At 41.5% G+C, this 22,632-nt stretch overlaps 2 protein-coding genes and 1 non-coding gene across 9 annotated transcripts; 1 reads left to right on the forward strand and 2 right to left on the reverse strand.

Annotated features, from left to right (window-relative positions):
- On the reverse strand, window positions 1–1,077 carry LOC121754847. The gene has a single exon (XM_042150140.1). It carries the CDS (start codon window positions 1,075–1,077, stop codon window positions 1–3), a length of 1,077 nt encoding a protein of 358 aa, XP_042006074.1.
- A 670-nt stretch (window positions 1,078–1,747) lies between these two features.
- Window positions 1,748–1,854, forward strand: LOC121756633. The gene has a single exon (XR_006041013.1). It is a non-coding gene; the product is annotated as a small nucleolar RNA R71 (small nucleolar RNA).
- Window positions 1,855–9,668: 7,814 nt separating this feature from the next.
- Window positions 9,669–20,722, reverse strand: LOC121753888. Of its 7 annotated transcripts, none has more exons than XM_042149172.1 (20): window positions 20,591–20,722; window positions 20,273–20,299; window positions 20,042–20,164; window positions 19,464–19,689; window positions 18,888–19,100; window positions 18,256–18,522; window positions 17,592–17,876; window positions 17,164–17,412; window positions 16,264–16,554; window positions 15,816–15,965; window positions 15,281–15,571; window positions 14,762–15,046; window positions 14,334–14,582; window positions 13,434–13,724; window positions 12,877–13,170; window positions 12,097–12,384; window positions 11,121–11,399; window positions 10,555–10,644; window positions 10,256–10,420; window positions 9,669–10,174 (listed from the first exon to the last, which is right to left on the reverse strand). In XM_042149172.1, exons 1-20 carry the CDS (start codon window positions 20,635–20,637, stop codon window positions 9,773–9,775), a joined length of 4,512 nt encoding a protein of 1,503 aa, XP_042005106.1. In that variant the 5' UTR covers window positions 20,638–20,722; the 3' UTR covers window positions 9,669–9,772. The 7 variants fall into 7 exon arrangements, with proteins under 7 accessions (XP_042005106.1, XP_042005107.1, XP_042005104.1 ...); XM_042149173.1 differs by having other exon boundaries at window positions 17,592–17,870; window positions 18,256–18,528; XM_042149170.1 differs by having other exon boundaries at window positions 17,164–17,409; window positions 18,256–18,528.
- Between the last annotated feature and the right edge of the window lie 1,910 nt (window positions 20,723–22,632).

Consider the following 22,632-nt stretch of genomic DNA (forward strand, 5'->3'; position numbering starts at 1 on the left):
CTATCCAGGCTCCAATAGGCGCTTCCCCGCCTTCTCTTGCTTGATCACCACATTCTCTCCATCTACTCGAAACATGACCGTATTTGTCTTGGTCTCTATCACAACATCACCGGTTGCTAAAAATGGCCTACCAAATAGGATAGGCATATCCTTGTCCTCTTCCATCTCTAGGACAATGAAGTCAACCGGGAGTACAAATCTATCAACCTTCACCAAGACATCCTCGATGATACCTTTTGGTTTCACAATTGAATGATCCGCCAATTGTAGGTCAATGTCGATTGGTTCAATCCTCGCTTCTAGACCGATTGACCGTGCGGTTTTCAGAGCCATCAATGATATTCCCGAGCCTTGATCAAGTAGGCACTTTGGGAACTCCTTATCTCCCATCTCACATGGGATCACACAGCTTCCAGGGTCTCTTCTCTTTGCCGGCATCTTTCCCTTCACAAATTGTGAGCAAAATGCGCTCAATATCACCACACCATCGTCTTGTATCTTCTCCTTTTTCGCAATAAGATCCTTAAAAAACTTGGAGAATTTAGGAAAGTGTAGGAACAAATCCACCAGGGACACATCTACATTAACTTTCCTGATAATGTTCATCATCCAATCGAGTCCTTTCTCTTGAATTATTTTCCTACCCTTCTTCTTATTCTCGACTGGGAAAGGTGGTGGCGGGATAAAATCTGGAAAATTAAATGGACACTTCGGGTCCATTGCCGGACTTAGTGGATTCTTCTTATGGATATCACTCATGGTTGACTCTTCTTTTTCTTGTTGACATTCCCTAGCTTCGGTAGTAGCCCACTCAATCCCCTCGTCCGCCCCTGCGTGCGAGGTTTGTGAGCCAAACAACTTGTCCGCCCCTGCGTGCAAGATGTTCGAGCCATTTTGTGCATCTAGCATGATTGGAGACTCAAAATCCTTTCCACTTCTTAACTTAACTGCCTTGCACTGTTCAAAACCTTTAGGATTGGGCACCGTATCACTCGGGATAGCATTAGGAATTCTTGTGTGAGATGCTGTAGCAATCTGCCCAATTTGAGTCTCGAGATTCCTCAATGTAGCCTCCATCTGACCAAACTTCTCTACCGTCCTTTATTTGAAGCTCTCATTCTCCTTTTGACTCTTGGTCATGAAGGAGAGTATCTGTCCCAATTGATCTTCTACCGATGGCTTCTTCTCATAACCCGGGGGTTGAGTGTTTGTCCTCCATTGGTTCCCCGAGTTGTTGCTAGGACCACTTTGATTCCAGTTCGATTGCTGAGGCCTCCAATTCTGCTGATTGCTGTATTGGTTGCATTGGTTAAACCCTTGGCCATTGTTGCCAATGTAGTTCACATCCTCGATTGGTGGTCCTTGAAGACTAGAACATTGATCAGTATGATGCCCTCCTTGACACAATCCACATCTCATCACTGCCACTGCTTGGGGTTGAGGAGTCAGTTGCAGCGATTTCACTGCCTTTGTCATCGACGACATCTGGGTGCTTATATCTGCCAATTGAGCTTCAATTGCAGATACTCTCTCTGCATCCTTTGTAGCACCGAATGTGTCTCCTCCTTTCTCCGCTGCTCTCCTTGGGTTGTGCCAGTTCCGTTGATTGTTAGCCAACCTTTGGAATAAGGCTCTCACCTCCTCATGCGTTAAGTCATCCAGGTTTCCATTAGAGCCTGCAGTAACTAGTCCTGTGCCTTCATTGTTGAGTCCCTTGTAGAATTTCAAAAGGTCATGCCCCGGAGCTAGACTATGGCTCGGGCATTTCCTTATCAAGTCTGTGAATCTCTTCCAAGCTTCTGCAAAGGACTCATCATACTTTTGTTGGAAAGAAGTGATCTCTTCTCTCAATTTCTCGATCTTCATCGGGGAATTATATTCTAAGAGGAACAACGTCTTCAACTCTTGGAATGTTTCAATGTTGTAGCCCGGTATAGAGTCATACCAAGCTCTTGCTTTCTCCCTCAGAGAGAATGGGAATAAGACCCTCTTGATCAGATTGTGTTCCACATTCGGGGGTCTGTAAGAGTTCGTCAACTCGTAGAAGGCATTGAGGTGGCTCATCGGGTCTTCATCATCCCGTCCATGGAAAAGATTCCCCCCATTCACCAAACTAATGTAGTGAGGTGGAATGTTGATGTTGTTGTTCGCATAAGCAAACTCTCCGGGGTACTCAATTCCCGATCTAAGAGTGTCGCCAAACCTCACAACGGGTGGTGGGACAGCGTTGTTGTTATTATTGTCGGCCATCGACTCAGCTTCCAGATCACTGTCACTATTCTCAAACAATGGGTTATCTCTGATTGGACTCGGCGAATCCTGTTGAATTTCAAACCCGGCTGAACTTCCTGACCCTTTCCTTCTTTGATAACAGAGTAATCCGAAAGGCGGTGTACCCTGAGATCTCGTGTGCATTCACGACTTTCTTTTTTTTTATTTTATCTACACAACAGAAAATACACCAAGCACAAGCACAATATATTTCCTAATTACCGAAAGCGAGACCTCTCGACAACTTCGGGGTAAGTACTATAAAAAGTGTGTGCTTAAGTGAAAAACTAAACTACCTAAAAACTAAACTAAGAGTTAGCTAAAAATTACCTAAAAAAAAAACACTCCTTCGTCTTCAAGTCCGGACGTGGTAGATGGCTATCACACCGTAGAACACGAACAAAGTACCTATAAAACTCAAAAAGAAAAATCAAACAAAATAAAATAAAAACTAAAACAATTAAGCATAAACAAGCTATTGCCTCCCCGGCAACGGCGCCAAAACTTGATGCGATATTTTAGAGTTCTTAATCAAAGCATAAAGATTATCAAGTTTAATTATTTTAACTCTAATAATACTACACTACTGCAAGAATACAGTATCGTAGTAGTATTTCAAGTGTCGATCCACAGGGAGGCGAGATTGCTTACGCTTAATAAGACTACACAAAGCATAAAAATATTTTGTTTTGATTTTGAGATGGTTAACTAACTTAAACTACTGAAACGAGATTTTTAATACGAGAAAGACAAGTCACTCCAAGTTGCTCACTAAGCTTGCGTTGTTTTACACCATTTACAACGAAACATACGACGGGATTATAATTATCAACCTAATTGCGTGCACTGAACATGTCAACGACGTATAGTTCACAGTCAGCTGAACACTTGTTCCATGAACCAACTTTCAACGACATTTAATTCCTGCGGATGCGCGGGAATAAATGTCGTCTACTATAATCACTTACCTAATCCACTATCAATTTATCCCCTGAACAGTTCTAAATCGAAAGCATACCAACAAACGATCAATCCTAAGCTATGTTAAAGAGACAATAGTTAAGATTTAACAACACTACATCATTAGCCAAAAACGTAGCATTTTAATTATCAAACACATTGTTGGTATCAAACATACGATTCAAGGTGTTAAAACAAATACACAAGCCTAGATTACAACTCGGAGCAACAAAGAGAGCCTAGCCTATACACATGGTAGAATGTAGAAATAAAACCATAGGTGTGATGCTCTCGTCAAGTGGAGTCGGGATTCGGGAATGGATGGTCGGAATAATGGCCGGAATGCCTTCATTCTCTTCTTCCTCTCCTCCTTTCTCTCCCTCTGTCTTTTTCTCTGTCTCGTCTCCCCCTCCAATTCATTTTCCCAGCTTTTTTTAATCCTTCAACCGCTGGGTCAACTGCAAAATCGCAGTTACGCGACTAAAACGCCCGACCGGGCGAATTCAAAGGAGGTAATCGCCCGACCGGGCGAAAGGCTACTGCATGGCCTCGCGGGAAACGCCCGACCGGGCGTTTAGTTGAAATCAGAACGCCCGACCGGGCGAACTTTCTGGACTCCGCATGCACAATATGGAAACGCCCGACCGGGCGTTTAGCGACATCAAAACGCCCGACCTGGCGAACTCTCTGGAATCTCAGCTATGCATTTCCGACGAACTTCCAGCTTCTAACACCCGAAACTACACTCAAAGCACGACTTGGTGAGTTATAATTAACATGAAATCCGGGGTAAAGAATAGGAAATAAGCTTCGCATCATCGACGGTCTGTCCGAAGTGAACGCTCGTAAATATTGCTCCAGGCCCTTGTTACGGATCTCGGTTTGACCGTCGGATTGAGGGTGGTAGGCCGTAGTAAAGTGTAGTTTAGTCCCCCTGAGACGCGGTATTTCCTCCCAAACTGCATTTAGAAACACTGAGTCCCTGTCTGAAACCAAAGTCTTGGGAAACCCGTGATGGCGGACGACGGTATTAACAAATAAATGGGCCAATCGCAAGGCGTCAAAACGGGTGGGAAGTGCCGCGAAGTGGGCGTACTTGGATAGGCGATCGACCACCACCATAATAGTGGTGTACCCGCGTGACTGTGGAAGACCTGTGATAAAGTCCACTGAAACGTCGTCCCAACCCTGTGATAGGACCAGCAGGGGTTGCAGAAGACCTGCCGGTTTTTGCATCGAGTATTTGGTTGCCTGACATATTGCACATGCGTCGACAAAGTCCCGGACGTCCCTACGCATCTTAGGCCAATAGAAACCTGCTGCCAGTAGACAGAATGTTCGCTCATGCCCTGGGTGACCCGCCACGGGCGTACTGTGATGTTCCTCCAATAGCAACCGTTTGAACTTGGATGTATGGCTCACCAAGATCCTCCTGTTAAAGTAAACCAAACCATCTATCATGGCAAAATGGGGGGGGGGGTGCCTCCCCGGCTTTAATCTGGGCCGCGAGTTCCGACAATTTCAGCTTGGTCTTTGTCTCCAAACGTAAAGCGTCCAACAAACTAGGGATCGGGTGGGAAACCGCGGTCAAGCACGCTGCGTCGGCCGACTCGTCCTCCTGGGCCGACGCCCGCACAACCTCCAAGGCCGCCGTTTGCTGCAGTGAATCGGTCTCCCCCCGTCGAGACAACGCGTCCGCTGCCCGATTCAACGCTCCCTTCTTATATTCAATACGGAATTTGTACCCCATCAGCTTACGGACATACAATTGCTGATTGGGAGTTTGGACAACTTGCTGCAAAAGCTCCTTTAGACTCTTCTGATCACTCCGAATTACAAATTCCCTACCCAATAGGTACTGTCGCCACTTCTGTACAGCTTCAACGATCGCGTACAGCTCCTTATGGTAGGTTGAGGCGACCCGCCGACGGGGGCCCAATTTACGACTGAAGTAAGCAATTGGGTGACCTTCCTGAATCAAGACCGCCCCTATTCCCACATCCGAGGCATCCGTTTCTACATAGAACGTCTTGGCAAAGTCCGGGAGTCGCAACACTGGTGTCGATGTCATGGCCGACTGTGTCCATATGAAAGCCTCATTTTTAAGGCGTAATTTGCCACAAAACGTCGGTAATATCCTGTGAGACCCAAGAAACCCCGTAACTGGCGTACATTCCGTGGGAGTGGCCAAGCGGTCATTGCCTCTATTTTCCGGGGGTCTGCCTTTAGCGTACCGCCTGCGATCAAGTGACCCAAATACTCGACAGTCGTGCAGCAAAATGAGCATTTAGAAAGTTTGACATAGAATTCATTCGCGCTCAGGAGCGATAGTACCTGTGATAGGTGCGCGCAGTGGGAATCCAGTGTCGGACTATACACCAATTGTCGTCAAAGAACACAATGACGTCTCAGGAATGGCTGGAAAATGGTGTTCATTGCCGCTTGGAATGTAGACGGGGCGTTTGTAAGGCCGAAAGGCATCACCAAGAACTCGAAATGGCCATCATGCGTCCTGAAAGCTGTCTTAAAAATATCTGCCTCGTGCATTCGAATCTGATGATATCCCGATCGTAAATCAAGTTTTGTGAAAAACTTGGCCCCTCCCAATTCATCGAACAGCTCGTCCGCAGTGGGGATGGGAAACTGATCAGGTACCGTTGCCATATTTAAAGCACGGTAATCGATGCAGAAATGAAAAGTGCCATCTTTCTTCCTGATTAACAATACTGGCGACGAGAACGGGCTTTGACTGCGCTGTATGATGCCCTGAGCTAGCATTTCCTTCACCTGACGCTCAATTTCATTTTTTTGGAAATAAGGATAACGGTATGGACGGACGTTGACCGGCTTTGAACCCGGAAGCAGATGTATTCTGTGGTCGAAAGTCCGCGATGGAGGCATACCGGTAGGTAAATCAAACACTCCCGTGTGTGTCTCGAGGACGCGGCGGCACTCTGCAGGTACGTCGTCGGGAAATTTCGGTTCCTCGGAGGAACTAGGCGGTGACCCGTCGGTCGGTTCCAGGGGCACAATCTCGTAAAATTCATGTTCCGAAGAGAACGATGCCAGCAGCGCCAAAGACTGCAACGAGATCTGCTGGGGGGCCGGTAAACTACCTTGCAAAATCACCGATTTGTTATTTCGTTGAAACTCCAATGTTTTGCCTACGAAATCTGCTGATATTCGGCCTAGCGACTCCAACCAATCCATGCCGAGGATCACATCCCAGCCATGAACATCTAGGATGTGCAAATCGGTTAGGAGCTCCGTGCCTTGTATCGCAAGCTTTGTACGGCGTGAGATGTGGGAACAGATTAGCGAAGCCCCGTTTCCCACATATACGCGGAAAGGCCGAATACGCGATAACTGCAGCTGCAGCGACTCTGCGAAGCGTGAGTGGAGGAAATTGTGCGTGCTGCCCGTATCGATCAAAATCCGCACGCGAGTGATCCCGAGGTCCCCGATGACTTGGAAAGGGACCGAACGGCTGCCTCCCGAGAGAGAGTGCAGGTGCGAGATATCCTCTGTGATCAATTCCTCGTCCGGGGGTTGATCGTCCTGTACCGGACTTGAGTCGTCCCACTCCTCATCCCTAGCGTAACATAGTAACCGGGCCGCACAGACATGACCCAGCATGTACTTCTCGGGGCAATGCCAGCATAGGCCCTTCCTCGAACATTCCGATTTCTCCGCATTAGAAACACGAATCGGAGTGAAGCGCGGCCGCTCTTGCTCATGAGGCTGCTGGACGGTTTTCTGCACCGGCGCCGAACTGCTTGGCGGAGCGGGTGAGGGCGACGTCTGCAGTCTCGTCTCCTTGGTAGGCCACTGCCGTCTTTGTGATGTTGACGACTGTTGGTACCTATGATCTTGATTTTCGGCTAAACGGAGGGCGAGCGCCATTGCCTCGGCCAATGATTGTGGTTGTTGTAACTCTACCTTCTCCTGAATGGGCATCTTGTGGCCCTCGATAAAAACCATAATTAGAATGTAGTCCGGTACCCCTACGACCCTATTCAAATACTTCTCAAACGTGTCGTGATACTCCGCGACTGACCCTGTCTGCACCAATTTGGCCAAAGGGCCAATATAATTCAGGAAACTCTGAGGGTCGAAGCGGTGGCGGACATCCTCCAGAAATTCGATCCACGTGACATATTGGTTGTTGTTTCTGTAGTTAAATATCCATTCTGCGGCCGGGGGGTCGAATAGCATTACGGCGTAGTGGAGACGATCCTCGACTGGCATCATGATGTGATCAAAGTAGTATTCCACCCGCGAAATCCAATTTGTGGCGTCGGTGCCGTCGAAGTGAGGAGCCCGCATTTTGACCCCCTGGTGCGGGTCCGGGCCATATTGGTAGGGGAGCCGGTCCCAGGCGATGGGCGGGTCCCAACAAGACCCGCGTCAGCAATGGTCGCGCGCCCCGTTGTCGTACTGCCGGGGGATCCCAGGCCGATGGGCGACGGGCCTGATACAGAACAATTCTATTGTCAATAACTCCTTCATGTTGCCAATCTCCCATCCTCCTCAAATCATCACGGCGAGAGAGGTTTCCCCGCCTACCTCCTCGCGCACCTCTCCTATCGCCGAACCCTAGGCGGCGTAGGCGTGGGTCCGATTCAAACCGCCTATCCTTCGTGTCCCTATATTCCGCATATTCCCGATCCTCCGAATCGTAATTATCGTCAGGAAGATCGTTATCCCGTGTGCACGGAAACTCCAGACTACTCACCCGTCCTTCCAATTGATCAAAACGAGCCATGATTCGATCAAACCCCTGGGTTAGCGGGTCCGTCGAGTTCGAGGTACTCGGTTGATCCCCTCGTGGCGGCGGCCGGGGTTGGCCTGTCTGTTCGCGTCGGTTTCGCAGCGGCTGTCGGCGTGCCGCCTCTAGCACTAGTTCCTATGCATTCCCAACGGTCAAAACCGGCGGTGATCGCTGTATGTCATCGGCTATATCCATGAGTTCAAAAGAAAGCACTAGTTGTTAAGAGGACAATTCTCTTAACGAAGAAATTCTGTCACGAATCAATCAACACACGAATCTGGCGTCCCGGGCTTTGGGATCGGCGGCTGAAAACTTGAAGGCTGGCGCGGAGATCGTTCTCCGTCGGCAGCGGCTAGGTTAAGTTGTGTATTGCACAAGATATGTGGGCAAACTAATTCTTCATTAATTGATTGAAAGAATAATGAGAAGACCTATTTATAATAATCTAGACCCTAGGGTTGGTTCGACCTAATCCTATTCATCGGGAACGAACCAACAAAGAAAACCCGACGGAGCTTATAAACCGCTCGACTCATTAATTGTTCAAAAAGGAAATAACAAAAACAATATTAAAAATAATATCTTAAAGAAAACGTAATGCAAAAATAACAAGACTCTGTCTCCTCTCCGTCGTTCCGTCGAACAGCTGGGGGCCGCTACTTGGACACGAAGTCTTGGTAGCGCTCCGGCTGTTTGATGTCCTTTCTCGGCCTCAGCTTCCTTGTCGTGACCGCGCCGGTAGCTTCGTCTGATGGTTCCGCCAGCTCCTCCCTGCAGGACGTTTCCTCCTCTATTCCCGAGGTTAGCGGGCTCTGCGTCGGAGACGACGCAGCCGTGTCTTCCACCCTATCGCTCTCCGTTACTCGTGCTCCAGGTGCGTTCGTAACAGATTCGCACGTGATTCACGGATAAAATATCACGTGATAGCGCTTCCACGTAATTTTCCACATTTTTATTTATATATGCATTTCTATTTCCCCTTACCAAAGAATATTTTATGTACATTTTCATTTATGTCACATTCACATACCAAAACCCACATAATTCATGCCGTAACAGTAACACAGTAGTACTACATAATTCTGAATGCAGCAAGATGGAGTAGTTCGTTTTTATTGTACTATATAAACTATTTTTATAAATTGTGTTTTAAGAATCATAAATATCAGAGATAATTATTACTGAACTCTGTCCAATTTCTTATTTTACATGCTATAAAAATGTTTGCATGTTATTCGTTTCAATCGTTTGTGGTAAAAGTCTATAACCTCTTACAAAAACTATTATAAGGTTGTGATTTATGATCGATATGAAATCATAATTGTTTGTAAATAAACATTCGGTTTGTATATAAAATATTTTGATTTCCATTTCAAATAAATGTCTATAACTCACTATTCCCAACTTTCCTTCCCTTTTCAAATGTGCTCTGTTTTTCGTGGAGAACCAAAAATAGCAAAGGTGCTATATTTTTCATGGACGGAGGGAGTATTATACTTCTCCGTCCTATTTAAAATATTGTTATTACTCTTCTTAAATAATGTAGATATGAAAAATTATGTTCTAAAAATGAGAAAAGTACTTCCATTAACATAGTTACCAATTGGAACCCTGAGTTAATTGCATGCTTTGATTCAAAACATTTAATTCCACATAAACAATCTTCTAAATCAAATCCCCTTCATTCAAATATTTCAATCACTTAAATTCAATAATGCATGTACAAATATATATACATATTTTCTTATCAAAGAGTTCTGTTCCGAACACTCATTGACACTGACCTGCTGAAAGGCTAGTTTCAAGTTTTTCGATTTCATCGATGTGAGAGGCATGTCGTTTCCCTCCAATATGAGAAGCCAAAGCAACATCAGTAGCCATCTTCGCATCACATAGAATGCACCAGTGTCTAAATGTCCCACTAATCTCTAACACAACCAGCTTTCCCTTCCTTTTTTTCAGTGATTCTAACTTGTCCTTGTGTTTATTTCCCAGAAGATGAGCATTCAAATCTTTCTCACCCGTGGCTTTCACCTTACATAAAGCACATCTCCATTCTTGCTTGAGGGAAGGAGTTACTGCACGACTTGCTTCTGGTGGTGACATTGTCTCTTTAACCTCAGTATTGGCATATGTTTTTTCAGGAACCTTGAGTGTCTGTGCATACTGCACCTGCAGATGCAGTAGTTGCGAATGGATATGGAGAAACCAATGTAGCAATGATTATGTTGAGATCGTGACAAGACAACATACCTCTTGTAATGTCGATGAACCATTTTTTGCCTCTGACTTTACAATCCGTTCTTTCTTGAAGGGAGGATTTCCTGCGCGACTTGCTTTCAGTGGTGGCTTCGTCTCTTTAACCTCAGTATTGGAATATGTACATTTGGGAACCTCAATTGGCTGCATATACTGCACCTGCAGATGCAGTTGCGAATGTACATGGTTTAACATGCTTGCTCAAAAGTTTAACAGCTGCTATGAAAATATAGCATACCAATGCAGCATGACTATATTAAGATCGCGACTATGTCACAAGAAAGCTTACTGACCTCTTTTAGAGCTGCCGGGGAACCATTTTTCACCTCTGATTTTACAACTTGGACATCTCTGTGGGAATCACTCCCTTTAACATGTCCATTCTGTGTCCATGGGAAAGAAAAAATTGGAGACTTCACAAACAGATTCTAATAGAAAAACACCAATGGTCTTTTTCTCAGTACTGAGGCTATAATCATATATTCATGCATGATAACAGCTAGTCATGTTAATCTATTTTAAGATTGAAACCATTGATCATCAAATTTCTCTAATTTTCTCAAATCCAAATAATAGGATCAGATATAGACTAAGAATTCATCACAGTTATGTGTCATGACTCATGAGATTGAAGAGCTGCAAACTGCATGCAATTATTTGCTTCTAAATCAAGACGATTTACATAAATAGCTCACATAATATCTCTGCACAACCAAGTTCCATGTCATATTTCTGTTACACTTTTCTTCTATCTATCTCTGGTTTTAGTCCAAAAGCATACAAGCCTAAAGTCAAATGCAGAAAGTTCATGGCTGAGAATATTTAGTAAGAACTGTTTTTATCATGAAAATCTGCTAACCTTGCTTGCAGTATGCTTTTCAAGTTCAAGCAAGCTTTCTTTCTTGGTGAACTCAAGCTTGTCCTTGTGTTTTGTCTCCTGAAGATGACCATTTAACGGTATCTTATTTGTGGTTGTCACCTTGCATGGATCAGAGGTCCATTTTTGCTGAGCATTCTCGACAAGAGGGATCTCTGGACTTCTCTTTTCTGCAGTTTCTTTTGGTGTTCTTATCTCTCTAGCCTCAGAAGCTACATATGTTCCCTTCAGGAACCAAGCAGCAGAAACTGGCTGAGTGTGCTGCAACGGCCATCGCAGATAGAAGTGACAAAGAATGAGAGGTTATGAAAGAAGTTAGTCTAGTAGCAAATATGAAGAACATGACAGAAGCCTGTGACAGTGATAAAGTGCCTTAAAGGGGCATTTACATTTGAGGATTAGCTTAAACAGATAAAAATAGTACTCCCTCCGTCCCATAATAGATGTCACACTTTCCTTTTTAGTTTGTCCCACAAAAGATGTCACATTTCCATTTTTGGAAAAGGTCCTCTCTCACATAAATATAAAAATTATATTTTCTCTCTCCGTTTAACATACAAAACAAAACCTCCTAAAATCCCGTGCCGTCCCACAAGTGTGACATCTTTTGTGGGACGGAGGGAGTATAAGATAATTCATTTGCTAAGATGAATTAAAACTTTGAAAAGTTAGGATTGAAGAAATCCTAGTAATGAGGATGAAAATGTTCAATCATGCATCTGACCAATTACGAAAAGTAAACACTCCCTAAAGGAAAATAAAAATGGGATTGCTGCTCAGTTTATCATATTTAAGAATCTAAGATCCTAGTAGTTTTTTTGTTTTTTTAAAAAAATAAAAAACGGTAATAAAGCAGCATTTTTTTCTAAATCAATAGCTACACAAAAGAAAATGAAAATCAAGCACATGCAAAAAAAATTAAAATCAAAATGATTGGCTGATTGAGTTCAGAAGTTACCAAAGATGAGAGTCCTGTATCTTTAGCTTTGAGCAAACTTGCTTCCAAGGTTCTCTCAAGCTTGGACTTGGGTTGGTTGCCTTGAGCATGATCATTTAACATTGAGTCGCTCTTGGTAGTCACATTGAACACATCACCGGTCCCTTCTGGCTGATCTTTTTTGAGGAGGGGGGTTTCTGGGAGCCTGTTTTCTGCATTTTCCTTTGGGAGCATTAAACCTTCCTTCTCAGCAGCTGCATATGTTCCCTTCATGTCCCAAGTAGCAGAAACTGATTCCAAGCTGTGCACCTGACATTGCAGATACAAATGAAAAAATAACCTTGCCCAACAGTTTTCCATTGTACTTTTGAACTAATGTAACAACTGAAAGTAACAGTAATTATTGAGATTGGCAAAGGGTGATAAATTGTGAAGGAAGTTAAAGTGGTCGACGAAGATGAAGAATAAAAATGGAAAATAAAGGGATTGCAGCTAAGTTTCTGACACAGGAAGTACATAAATTTTATGAAAAAAATAGATGAATTCAGTATCAATTTTGAAGGTGTTCATATGCAGCATGATTCATATCTTATATACTATAAAGTAAATAAAATCAAAATTCACATATATAAACTACTACACTATACTTAGAAATTGAAATAAATAAGAATAGTATAGATATACCATTATATGTAAGAATAGACATGTATGTAAAAATATAGTAGTATACAGTAATGAAAGCAGCATTTCCATTATTTGAGCAAAACAAAAAAAAGTTGTTGATTGAGTTTCATAAGCTACCGAAGGTGAAGGTCCTGTATCTTTTGCTTCAAACAAGCTTGCATTCAGGGTGATCTCAAGCTTGGACTTGTGTTGGCTACCATGAAGATGATCATTCAACACTGACTCACTCTCGGTAGTAACCCTGCATAGATCACCAGTCCATTCTTGCTGAGCTTTCTTGAGGAGAGGGGTTTCTGGGAGTCTCAGTTCAGCAGTTTCTTTTGGTGGCATTATCTCTTTATCCTTAGCAGCTTCAAGTGTTACCTTCGGATCGCAAGCAGAAAAGACAAAGACGGGCTGTGTGTGCTGCACCTGCAATTGCAAATGTAATTGACAAAAAAAAGTCAATGGTTTTCCATTTGACTTTGATCAGAGATTAGCAAAGGGTAAAAGGTGGTGAAGAAAGTTAAACTGGTCCGTAAAGATGAAAAGGTTGCATGTGCCTGCTATATTTCTCATATTTACGATCTAAGTAGTTTCTTAAATTTTCATAAACATTCCAGTAACAAAAGCAGCAATTACAAAATCTACTCAAGAAAATCAAAACAATTGGCTGATTGAGATTCACAAGTTACCAAAGGTAAGATGGGTCCTGTATCTTCTGCATCAAGCAAGCTTTCTTTCAGGATAGTCTCAAGTTTGGCCTTGTGTTTGCGCCCTTGAAGATGACCATTTAACGTTATCTCACACGGGGTTGTCACCTTGCAAAGATCGCAGGTCCATTCTTGACAAGATTTCTTTAGGAGAGGGGTCCCTAGCCCGCACTTTTCTGCAGTTTCTTTTGGCGACATTATCTCTTTAACCTCAGCAGGTGTATATGATCCCTTCGGTTCCCAAGCAGCAGGAATTGACGGTGCACGCTCTACCTGACATTGTAGATAAATGATATGTTATCCTTGCTCAACAGTTTACCATTGGACTTTGAACAAATGTAACAATTGAGAGGAAAAGTTATGGATGAGATCAGCAAAAGGCTGAGGTTGTGAAAGAAGATACTCTGGTTTACAAAGATGAACCTGACAGAAGCCCGTGGCAGCTATAAAGTATTTAAGGGGGCATTTAATTTTTAGGATTAGCTTAGACAGATAAAAATAGTACTATTGGCTAATCCCTTGTTTACTAAGATGAATTATAAATATGGAATATCCTAAGGCTCATTTGAGCTAATTCTGTTTGATTCTTATCTCTTTAAAAGGTTAAGATTGGAGAAATCATAGTAATGAGGATAAAACATTTAATCATGTATCTTATCAATCATGAAAAGTAAACATCCCCTAAAGAAAAAAAGGATTGCTGCTTAGTTTCTCATAATTTTGATCCTAGTAGTTTCTTTTTATAAATAAAATGATAATAAAACCAGCACTTTTTTTAAATAAATACTTGTGCAAAACAAAATGAATGAAAATAGGTCGCTGATCGAGTTTCACAAGCTCCTGAAGGTGAAGGTCCTGTATCTTTTGCACAAGAAAGCTTACTTCCAGGGCTGTCTCAAGCTTGGAGTTGGGGTTGCTCGCTTCAAGATGATCATTCAGCGTTGACACACTCTCGGTAGGTACCTTGCATAGATCACCAGCCCATTCTTGCTTATCTTTCTTGAGGAGAGGGCTTGCTGGGAGTCTCCTTTCTGCAGTTTCTTTTGGTGGCACTATCTTTTCTTCCTCAAAAGCTGCATATGTTCCATTCAGATCCCATGCGGCAGAAACTGACTGCAAGTGTTGCACCTGCTGTTGCAGATAGAAAATTCAAATCCTCCATTTTCCATTCTAATTTTGAAGTAGTTCATATGCAGCACGATTCTTATCATATAGTACTAGAAAGTACATAAAATCAAACACCCACAATAAAAGCAGAATTTCAATATCTTTATTAAAAAATAGGTTGACAATTGAGTTTCACAAGCTACCGAAGGTGAAGGTCCTGTATCTTTTGCTTCGAGCAAGCTTGCTTTCAAGGTGGTCTCAAGCTTGGACTTGTGTTGGCTACCTTGAAGATGATCATTCAACATGAACTCACTCTCAGTAGTAACCTTGGACATATCACCATTCAATTCTTGTTGAGATTTCTTGAGAGGGGTTTCTGGGAGTTGCGTTTCTGCAGTTTCTTTTGGTGGCATCATCTCTTTATCCTTAGCAACTTCAACTGTTCCGTTCAAATCCCAATTAGCAGAAACTGGCTGTGCGTGCTGAACCTGCCATCGCTTCGCTCAATAGTTTTCCATTTGAATTAAACAAATGTACCAACTAGAAGGAACAATGATAAGAGACTGATAAAGGGAAAAGGTGGTGAAGGAAATTAAAACTGCCTGCAAGGATGAAATAGTTGCTTGTGTCTGCCATGTTTCTCAAATTTAAGCAGCAATTTTAAAATCTACTTAAGTAAAATCAAAATCAAAACAATTGACTAATTGAGTTTTACAAGTTACCAAAGGTGATAAGGGTCCTGTATCTTTCGTATCAAGCAAACTTTCTTTCTGGATAGTCTTAAGCTTGGCCTTGTGTCTGCGCCCTTGAAGATGGCCATTCAGCATTAACGGATCCGAGGTTGTCACCTTGCACAGATCACAGTTCCATTCTTGATGAGCTTTCTCGGGGAGAGGGGTCCCTGTGTCCCCCTTTTCAGCAGTTCCTTTTGGCGGCATCATCTCTTTGACCTCAGAAGCTGCATATGTTCCCTTCAGATCCCAACCAGCTGGAATTGACTGTGCATGCTCCGCCTGCCATTGTAGATGCAAATGATACAATATTCTTGCTCGAATGTTTACCAGTGGACTCTGAACAAACTTAACAAAACGGAAAAGTATTGGTAGAATTGACAAAGAAAGGTAAAGAGGTGTCAACGGAAACTAAACTGGAGCCTGTGACTGCTATCTATGAAGTGCATAAAGGAAAGATAAGGGATTGCAACTTAGTTTCTCATATTTCAGATCCTAGTAGTTTCTTATAATTTATCATACATACGTTAGTAATAAAAGCAGTCCATTCTTGCTGAGCTTTCTTGAGGAGAGGGGTTTCCGCAGTTTCTTTTGGTAGCATTAGCTTTTTATTCTTTGCAGCTTCTAGTGTTCCGTTCAGATCCCAAGCAGCAGAAACTGGCAGTGTGTGCTGCACCTGCCATTGCAAATAGAATAAATGACCTCGATGGTTTCCATTTGAATTGAACAAATATAACAACTAGAAAGAACAACGATCAGAGATTGGCAAAGAGTGAAAGGTGGTTAAGGAAGTGAAACTGGCCTGTAAAGATGAAATAGTTGCTTGTGCTTGCTATGTTTCTCATATTTAAGATCCAAGTAGTTTCTTAAATTTTCATAAATATTCAAGTACTAAAAGCAGCAGTTTTAAAAACTGCTACTACTTAAGAATAACCAATATCAAAACAATTGGGTGATTGAGATTCACAAGTTACCAAAGGTAAGATGGGTCCTGTATCTTTTGCATCAAGCAAGCTTTCTTTCAGGATAGTCTCAAGTTTGGCCTTGTGTTTGCGCCCTTGAAGATGACCATTTAACGTTATCTCACACGGGGTTGTCACCTTGCAAAGATCGCAGGTCCATTCTTGACAAGATTTCTTTAGGAGAGGGGTCCCTAGCCCGCACTTTTCTGCAGTTTCTTTTGGCGACATTATCTCTTTAACCTCAGCAGGTGTATATGATCCCTTCGGTTCCCAAGCAGCAGGAATTGACGGTGCACGCTCTACCTGACATTGTAGATAAATGATATGTTATCCTTGCTCAACAGTTTACCATTGGACTTTGAACAAACGTAACAATTGAGAGGAAAAGTTATGGATGAGATCAGCAAAAGGCTGAGGTTGTGAAAGAAGATACTCTGGTTTACAAAGATGAACCTGACAGAAGCCCGTGGCAGCTATAAAGTATTTAAGGGGGCATTTAATTTTTAGGATTAGCTTAGACAGATAAAAATAGTACTATTGGCTAATCCCTTGTTTACTAAGATGAATTATAAATATGGAATATCCTAAGGCTCATTTGAGCTAATTCTGTTTGATTCTTATCTCTTTAAAAGGTTAAGATTGGAGAAATCATAGTAATGAGGATAAAACATTTAATCATGTATCTTATCAATCATGAAAAGTAAACATCCCCTAAAGAAAAAAAGGATTGCTGCTTAGTTTCTCATAATTTTGATCCTAGTAGTTTCTTTTTATAAATAAAATGATAATAAAACCAGCACTTTTTTTAAATAAATACTTGTGCAAAACAAAATGAATGAAAATAGGTCGCTGATCGAGTTTCACAAGCTCCTGAAGGTGAAGGTCCTGTATCTTTTGCACAAGAAAGCTTACTTCCAGGGCTGTCTCAAGCTTGGAGTTGGGGTTGCTCGCTTCAAGATGATCATTCAGCGTTGACACACTCTCGGTAGGTACCTTGCATAGATCACCAGCCCATTCTTGCTTATCTTTCTTGAGGAGAGGGCTTGCTGGGAGTCTCCTTTCTGCAGTTTCTTTTGGTGGCACTATCTTTTCTTCCTCAAAAGCTGCATGTGTTCCATTCAGATCCCATGCGGCAGAAACTGACTGCAAGTGTTGCACCTGCTGTTGCAGATAGAAAATTCAAATTAACCATTCTCCATTCTAATTTTGAAGTAGTTCATATGCAGCACGATTCTTATCATATAGTACTAGAAAGTACATAAAATCAAACACCCACAATAAAAGCAGAATTTCAATATCATTATTAAAAAATAGGTTGACAATTGAGTTTCACAAGCTACCGAAGGTGAAGGTCCTGTATCTTTTGCTTCGAGCAAGCTTGCTTTCAAGGTGGTCTCAAGCTTGGACTTGTGTTGGCTACCTTGAAGATGATCATTCAACATGAACTCACTCTCAGTAGTAACCTTGGACATATCACCATTCAATTCTTGTTGAGATTTCTTGAGAGGGGTTTCTGGGAGTTGCGTTTCTGCAGTTTCTTTTGGTGGCATCATCTCTTTATCCTTAGCAACTTCAACTGTTCCGTTCAAATCCCAATTAGCAGAAACTGGCTGTGCGTGCTGAACCTGCCATCGCTTCGCTCAATAGTTTTCCATTTGAATTAAACAAATGTACCAACTAGAAGGAACAATGATCAGAGACTGATAAAGGGAAAATGATAATAAAACCAGCACTTTTTTTAAATAAATACTTGTGCAAAACAAAATGAATGAAAATAGGCCGCTGATCGAGTTTCACAAGCTCCTGAAGGTGAAGGTCCTGTATCTTTTGCACAAGAAAGCTTACTTCCAGGGCTGTCTCAAATTGCAACTTAGTTTCTCATATTTCAGATCCTAGTAGTTTCTCAAAGTTTAAATTACATACACTAGTAATAAAAGCTATTCAAAATTAATACTAAAGCAAAATAAAATCAAAATACTAGGTTGACTAAGTTTCACAAATTACCAAAGGCGAGGGACCTGTATCTTTCGTATCAAGAAAGCATGCTTTAGGGGACTCAAGCTTGGACTTGTGCTTGCTCCCTTGAAGATGAGCATTCAACATTGACTTACTCGCCGTAGTAACCTTACATAAATCACAGGTCCATTCTTGCTCAGTTTTGTTGAGGAGAGTGTTCTCTGGTTCTTTTGGTGGCATTCTCTCTTTAAACTCAGCAGCTGCATATGTTCCCTTCAGATCCCAAGCAGCGGAAAATGAACGTGTGTGTTGCACCTGCGACTTCAAATAGAAACCGCAAAATAATCCTGGTCAACAAATTTTTATTGAACTTTGAACAAGCATAACAAACTAAAGGAAAAGTGAGAGTGAGATTGGCTATCGTTGATAGATGGGGAGGTATGGAAGGAAGTTAAACTGATCAGTAAAGATGAAGAACCTGACAGAAGCTTATGTGCTATGAAATGCTCAAACGCATAAAGGATAAAGGCAAATAAGGGACTGCTGCTCAGTTTCTAATATCTAAATCCCGGTAATTTCTTAGATAGTCATGCATATACTAGTAACAAAATCAGCAATTTTAAATCAATACTTTAGAAAATTAAATCAAAAGAACAGGCTTAGTGAGTTTCACAAGTTACCAAAGGCGACGATCCTGTATCTTTTGCATTAAGCAAGCTTGTTTTCAGGATCTCAAGCTTGGACTTGTGCATGCTGCCCTGAAGATGAGCATTCAGCGTTGACAAACCGACGCTAGTCATCTTACATAAGCCACAGGTCCATTCTTGCTCAGATTTCTTGAGGAGGGAAGTCTCAAGGCATCTATTTTCCACTCTTGCTTCTGGTGGTGTCATCTGTATAACATAAGAAATAAGTCAACATAAGAAATTGAATGTTTACAGCACACCTGCAATTTCTGGATGTTCAGATTGTTCCCAATTTTAAATGGAACGGGGTGTCAATCTGAGAAAAGAAATCAAGAAAATTGCAAACTCTTCACCACGAGAGTAAGAGAAAGATAACAAGTGAAATTCCAATGGCTAGCTAGTTTAAACTAAAAAGAAACTAAAACCACCTCATGTTTCCCTGTCACGCTGTATTACAAAAATATCTGACACTCCCTGAAGAAACTTAAAGCTCCATAATTCATTTTGAAAGGATTATCACCGAAAAACTTCACTAGGAACTGTTCCAAATAATGTCATAAAGCGGCTGACCTGTGATGCAATAAGCTTTTCCAGAGCTTCTGATCCATTTTCGTTGATGTATTTGTCTACTGCATCCAAAAATGTTCTTCTCTTACAAAGTCTCTCCTCCATTAGCATGTCAAACCTGTCAATAAATGAACTTACAAGGCCTTGGTAGGCAAGACATGCACCCTCAAACTGAGGCATCACTAAGCAGAAGATAACTGCAAGTCTTACACCAGACCAGAAAGGTATCCTGTCCAAAACAAATGAAGTAATGCATGAATCCATACATGAAACAGAGCTTGTATGTACGATCACAAAGCTCTTTAATTCTCTAAACGCATGCTTGCTGTCAAACACATATACCAAACAAAATGGCATAGGAGGTAAGCAACCAAACAAGAAACCCAATCCCTTCATCTAATAAAATGCTCATTATCCAAGGATATACAGACGAACACATAATCATTACAGTTACACCGATGCCTTACAAAAGACCTAGGGGCAAAAATCATGAATAAATTTCTACGTACTTATCATAGTAACATTCTAAGTGCAAATAATCGGGAATCATCAACAGAAGCAGCTATAGGAGCAACACTTACCACTCAATGACTTTCACTAAAGCAAACTCAAAGAGAGAAAACAAAGAGAACATTATCCAATATCTGACCAACTTCCTCATGTGGTATCCAGAACCAGTCTCAACTGCCCTGATTGAAACAAACCTGCAAAAAAAATTAACCACCAACACATAATCATCTAATTATCCCAATTCAGCCAAAACTTGTACAATAACACTTTACTCTGCAACATTGTAGAATGACAGAACTTACAGGGGATAAACCAGAGCAATTGCTGGCCTGCATCAGATGTTCATATGGAAAGAGACATAGGGAGAGAGGATGAGGAGGTTAGTTTAAGCGTATTATCTGCAGAAATACATTATACATGCATGTGTGTACGTATACGAACTCAAAACCCTAACTAAAACGCGAGAATTTCGCGTCGATCAACTTGAAAAACTCAATTGAACTGTTAAGGTATATGAATAATGCATTATCATTGCTAAACAAAGTAGATAATCAATAGAGAAGAAGGGGGATTGTTGAAAAACACTATGAAGAATGTAGGTGCGAAGTAAGGAAACGTACCAGCCAACAAGATCGATGCAGAGAAGAGCAAACTTGAGGAGCGCCATTGCCGATGGAATTCCAGTTTGGATTGTGAGAATCTCTCTCTCTCTCTACTTGAGAAATTTCTTCTTCTCTGAAGAAACTTCGTAGTATGAAAGTTTTCCGAAGACTTTTGAAAGTTTCTTCATAGTCTTTTTATAGTATAATTTATTTTAACTTTTTATGGGAATCTACAACAAATAAATTACATCTAATCATTTGCATCCAAACCTGATATGGTAGCATTCAATCACAAAACTTTAAACATTCTTTCGTATTAATATAAAAAGTTAACATAATCAATACAAAATATTTCGTCTATGTGGCATCTAACTCGTTAGTTAATATAATCTATATAAAATATTTCATCTATGTGGCATCTAACTCATTGACTTGAATGACAAAAGAACGGATCACATGTAATTTCCATAAATTTTCAACCATGTTCTTAATTGGAAATGAGAGAATGAGACTATGGTAACTATTCACTTGACATTTAAACTGATTACTCAGATATTGTGTGAATTGTTGTCTTGATTGTTCAATAATATCAATTTTTATCGGTATGGCACCAAAATCATCAACTTGAATGACGAAAGAGTGGATAACATATGGTACAACAATTCCTATATATATTCCCATAGCATTCTTGATTGGAAATGAGAGAATGAGACTATGTTAATAATTATTCTCTTAATATTTAAGCCGATCACTCGGATTCTAAGGAAAAGTATAGTACGGTGTGATTTGGTGGGAATATCCGCTTTACCTATACATCCCTTTGCCTAAAACCCTAAGGCCATCAACTACGCGGCGCGCCACCGTCCAACGTTCCGTCGCGGAGAGACGGAATGCTCGCGCGACGCGTTGCGCCACACCGGCCCATCCCGCGCCCGTCACGATCACGCCCCGCGACCCGTCCCTGCGAGACACGAGACGGGCTGTCTCGCCACGCGCCACGACGACGTGGCTCGCCCCTGCGCCATGCGTGACGCCCACTCGCCGGCCCGCGAGTGGGTGTCGTCACGCGCTGACGCAATAAATCTTTTCTTTTTTTATTTTTTAATTAATTTTTTACTCTATAAATACTCCTAATTCATCCTCATTTCACACACAACTACACATCTATTCTTCCTAAATCATCTCAGTTTCCTCTCCAATTGTCATCTAACATCTCATCACAAAATGTCCGGCGACGGCAACTCCGGCGGTGGGAACGGAATTGTGTATATGGCAGCACAACTTGGTCTTCCGCCTCCTATTGCATCTCCTCCGCCTTCGGGGGATGATTCGCCGGCGGAGTAGTTTTTTTATTTTCTTTAAATTTGTATTTTAAATTATATGTAAAGTTTAATTTTTTAGGATTTTAATTGTATGTTTTTTTGTTTTTTTAATTTGTATTTTTAGCAATTAATCTATGGAATGTTTAATTATGCAACTAAAAATATGTCTAAGTCTCTAACTTTAAATCTTTAATTATGGAGGACCCAAGGAAACTTTGTTGACGAAGAAAAGTATAGGTGTCAAGTTGGCGGGAATTATTGGTAGTGGGGCCAATCAAACATTTTTATAGTGATCTAACTTACTACAACCTTAACACTTAATGACTGGAATAATTGTCATTAAAATTACAAGATGTTGACAAATTCTAGTAGTTTCATAAAATCTGAAAATAAATATTAAACTTTAAACTTTTAATTTTATTCTCAATGTATTTACAAAATAATTACTGCTACTTAGTAGTAGTAATATTCAAAATGATGTTATTTGAATTGAATGAACATTTTTTATTAAACAATGGAGTATCATTTTGAGCATGATATTGTTGCGCCACGGAGACGGCCTGGTCTTGGGCGCGAGCCGCGGCTCCGCCAAAGTTTCGTATTTTTTTTTATATTTTCAAAAAAATTGTATAAATACCTCATTCCACACATTTTCACATCACACACATTTTACACCTTAATTTTCTCTGTATAATTTCCCCTTTCTAGAATACAACGAAGAATTGATTTTAATTTTTT

This window comes from Salvia splendens, chromosome 11 (genome assembly GCF_004379255.2).
Source record: "Salvia splendens isolate huo1 chromosome 11, SspV2, whole genome shotgun sequence".
Classification (NCBI taxonomy): Eukaryota; Viridiplantae; Streptophyta; class Magnoliopsida; order Lamiales; family Lamiaceae; genus Salvia; species Salvia splendens.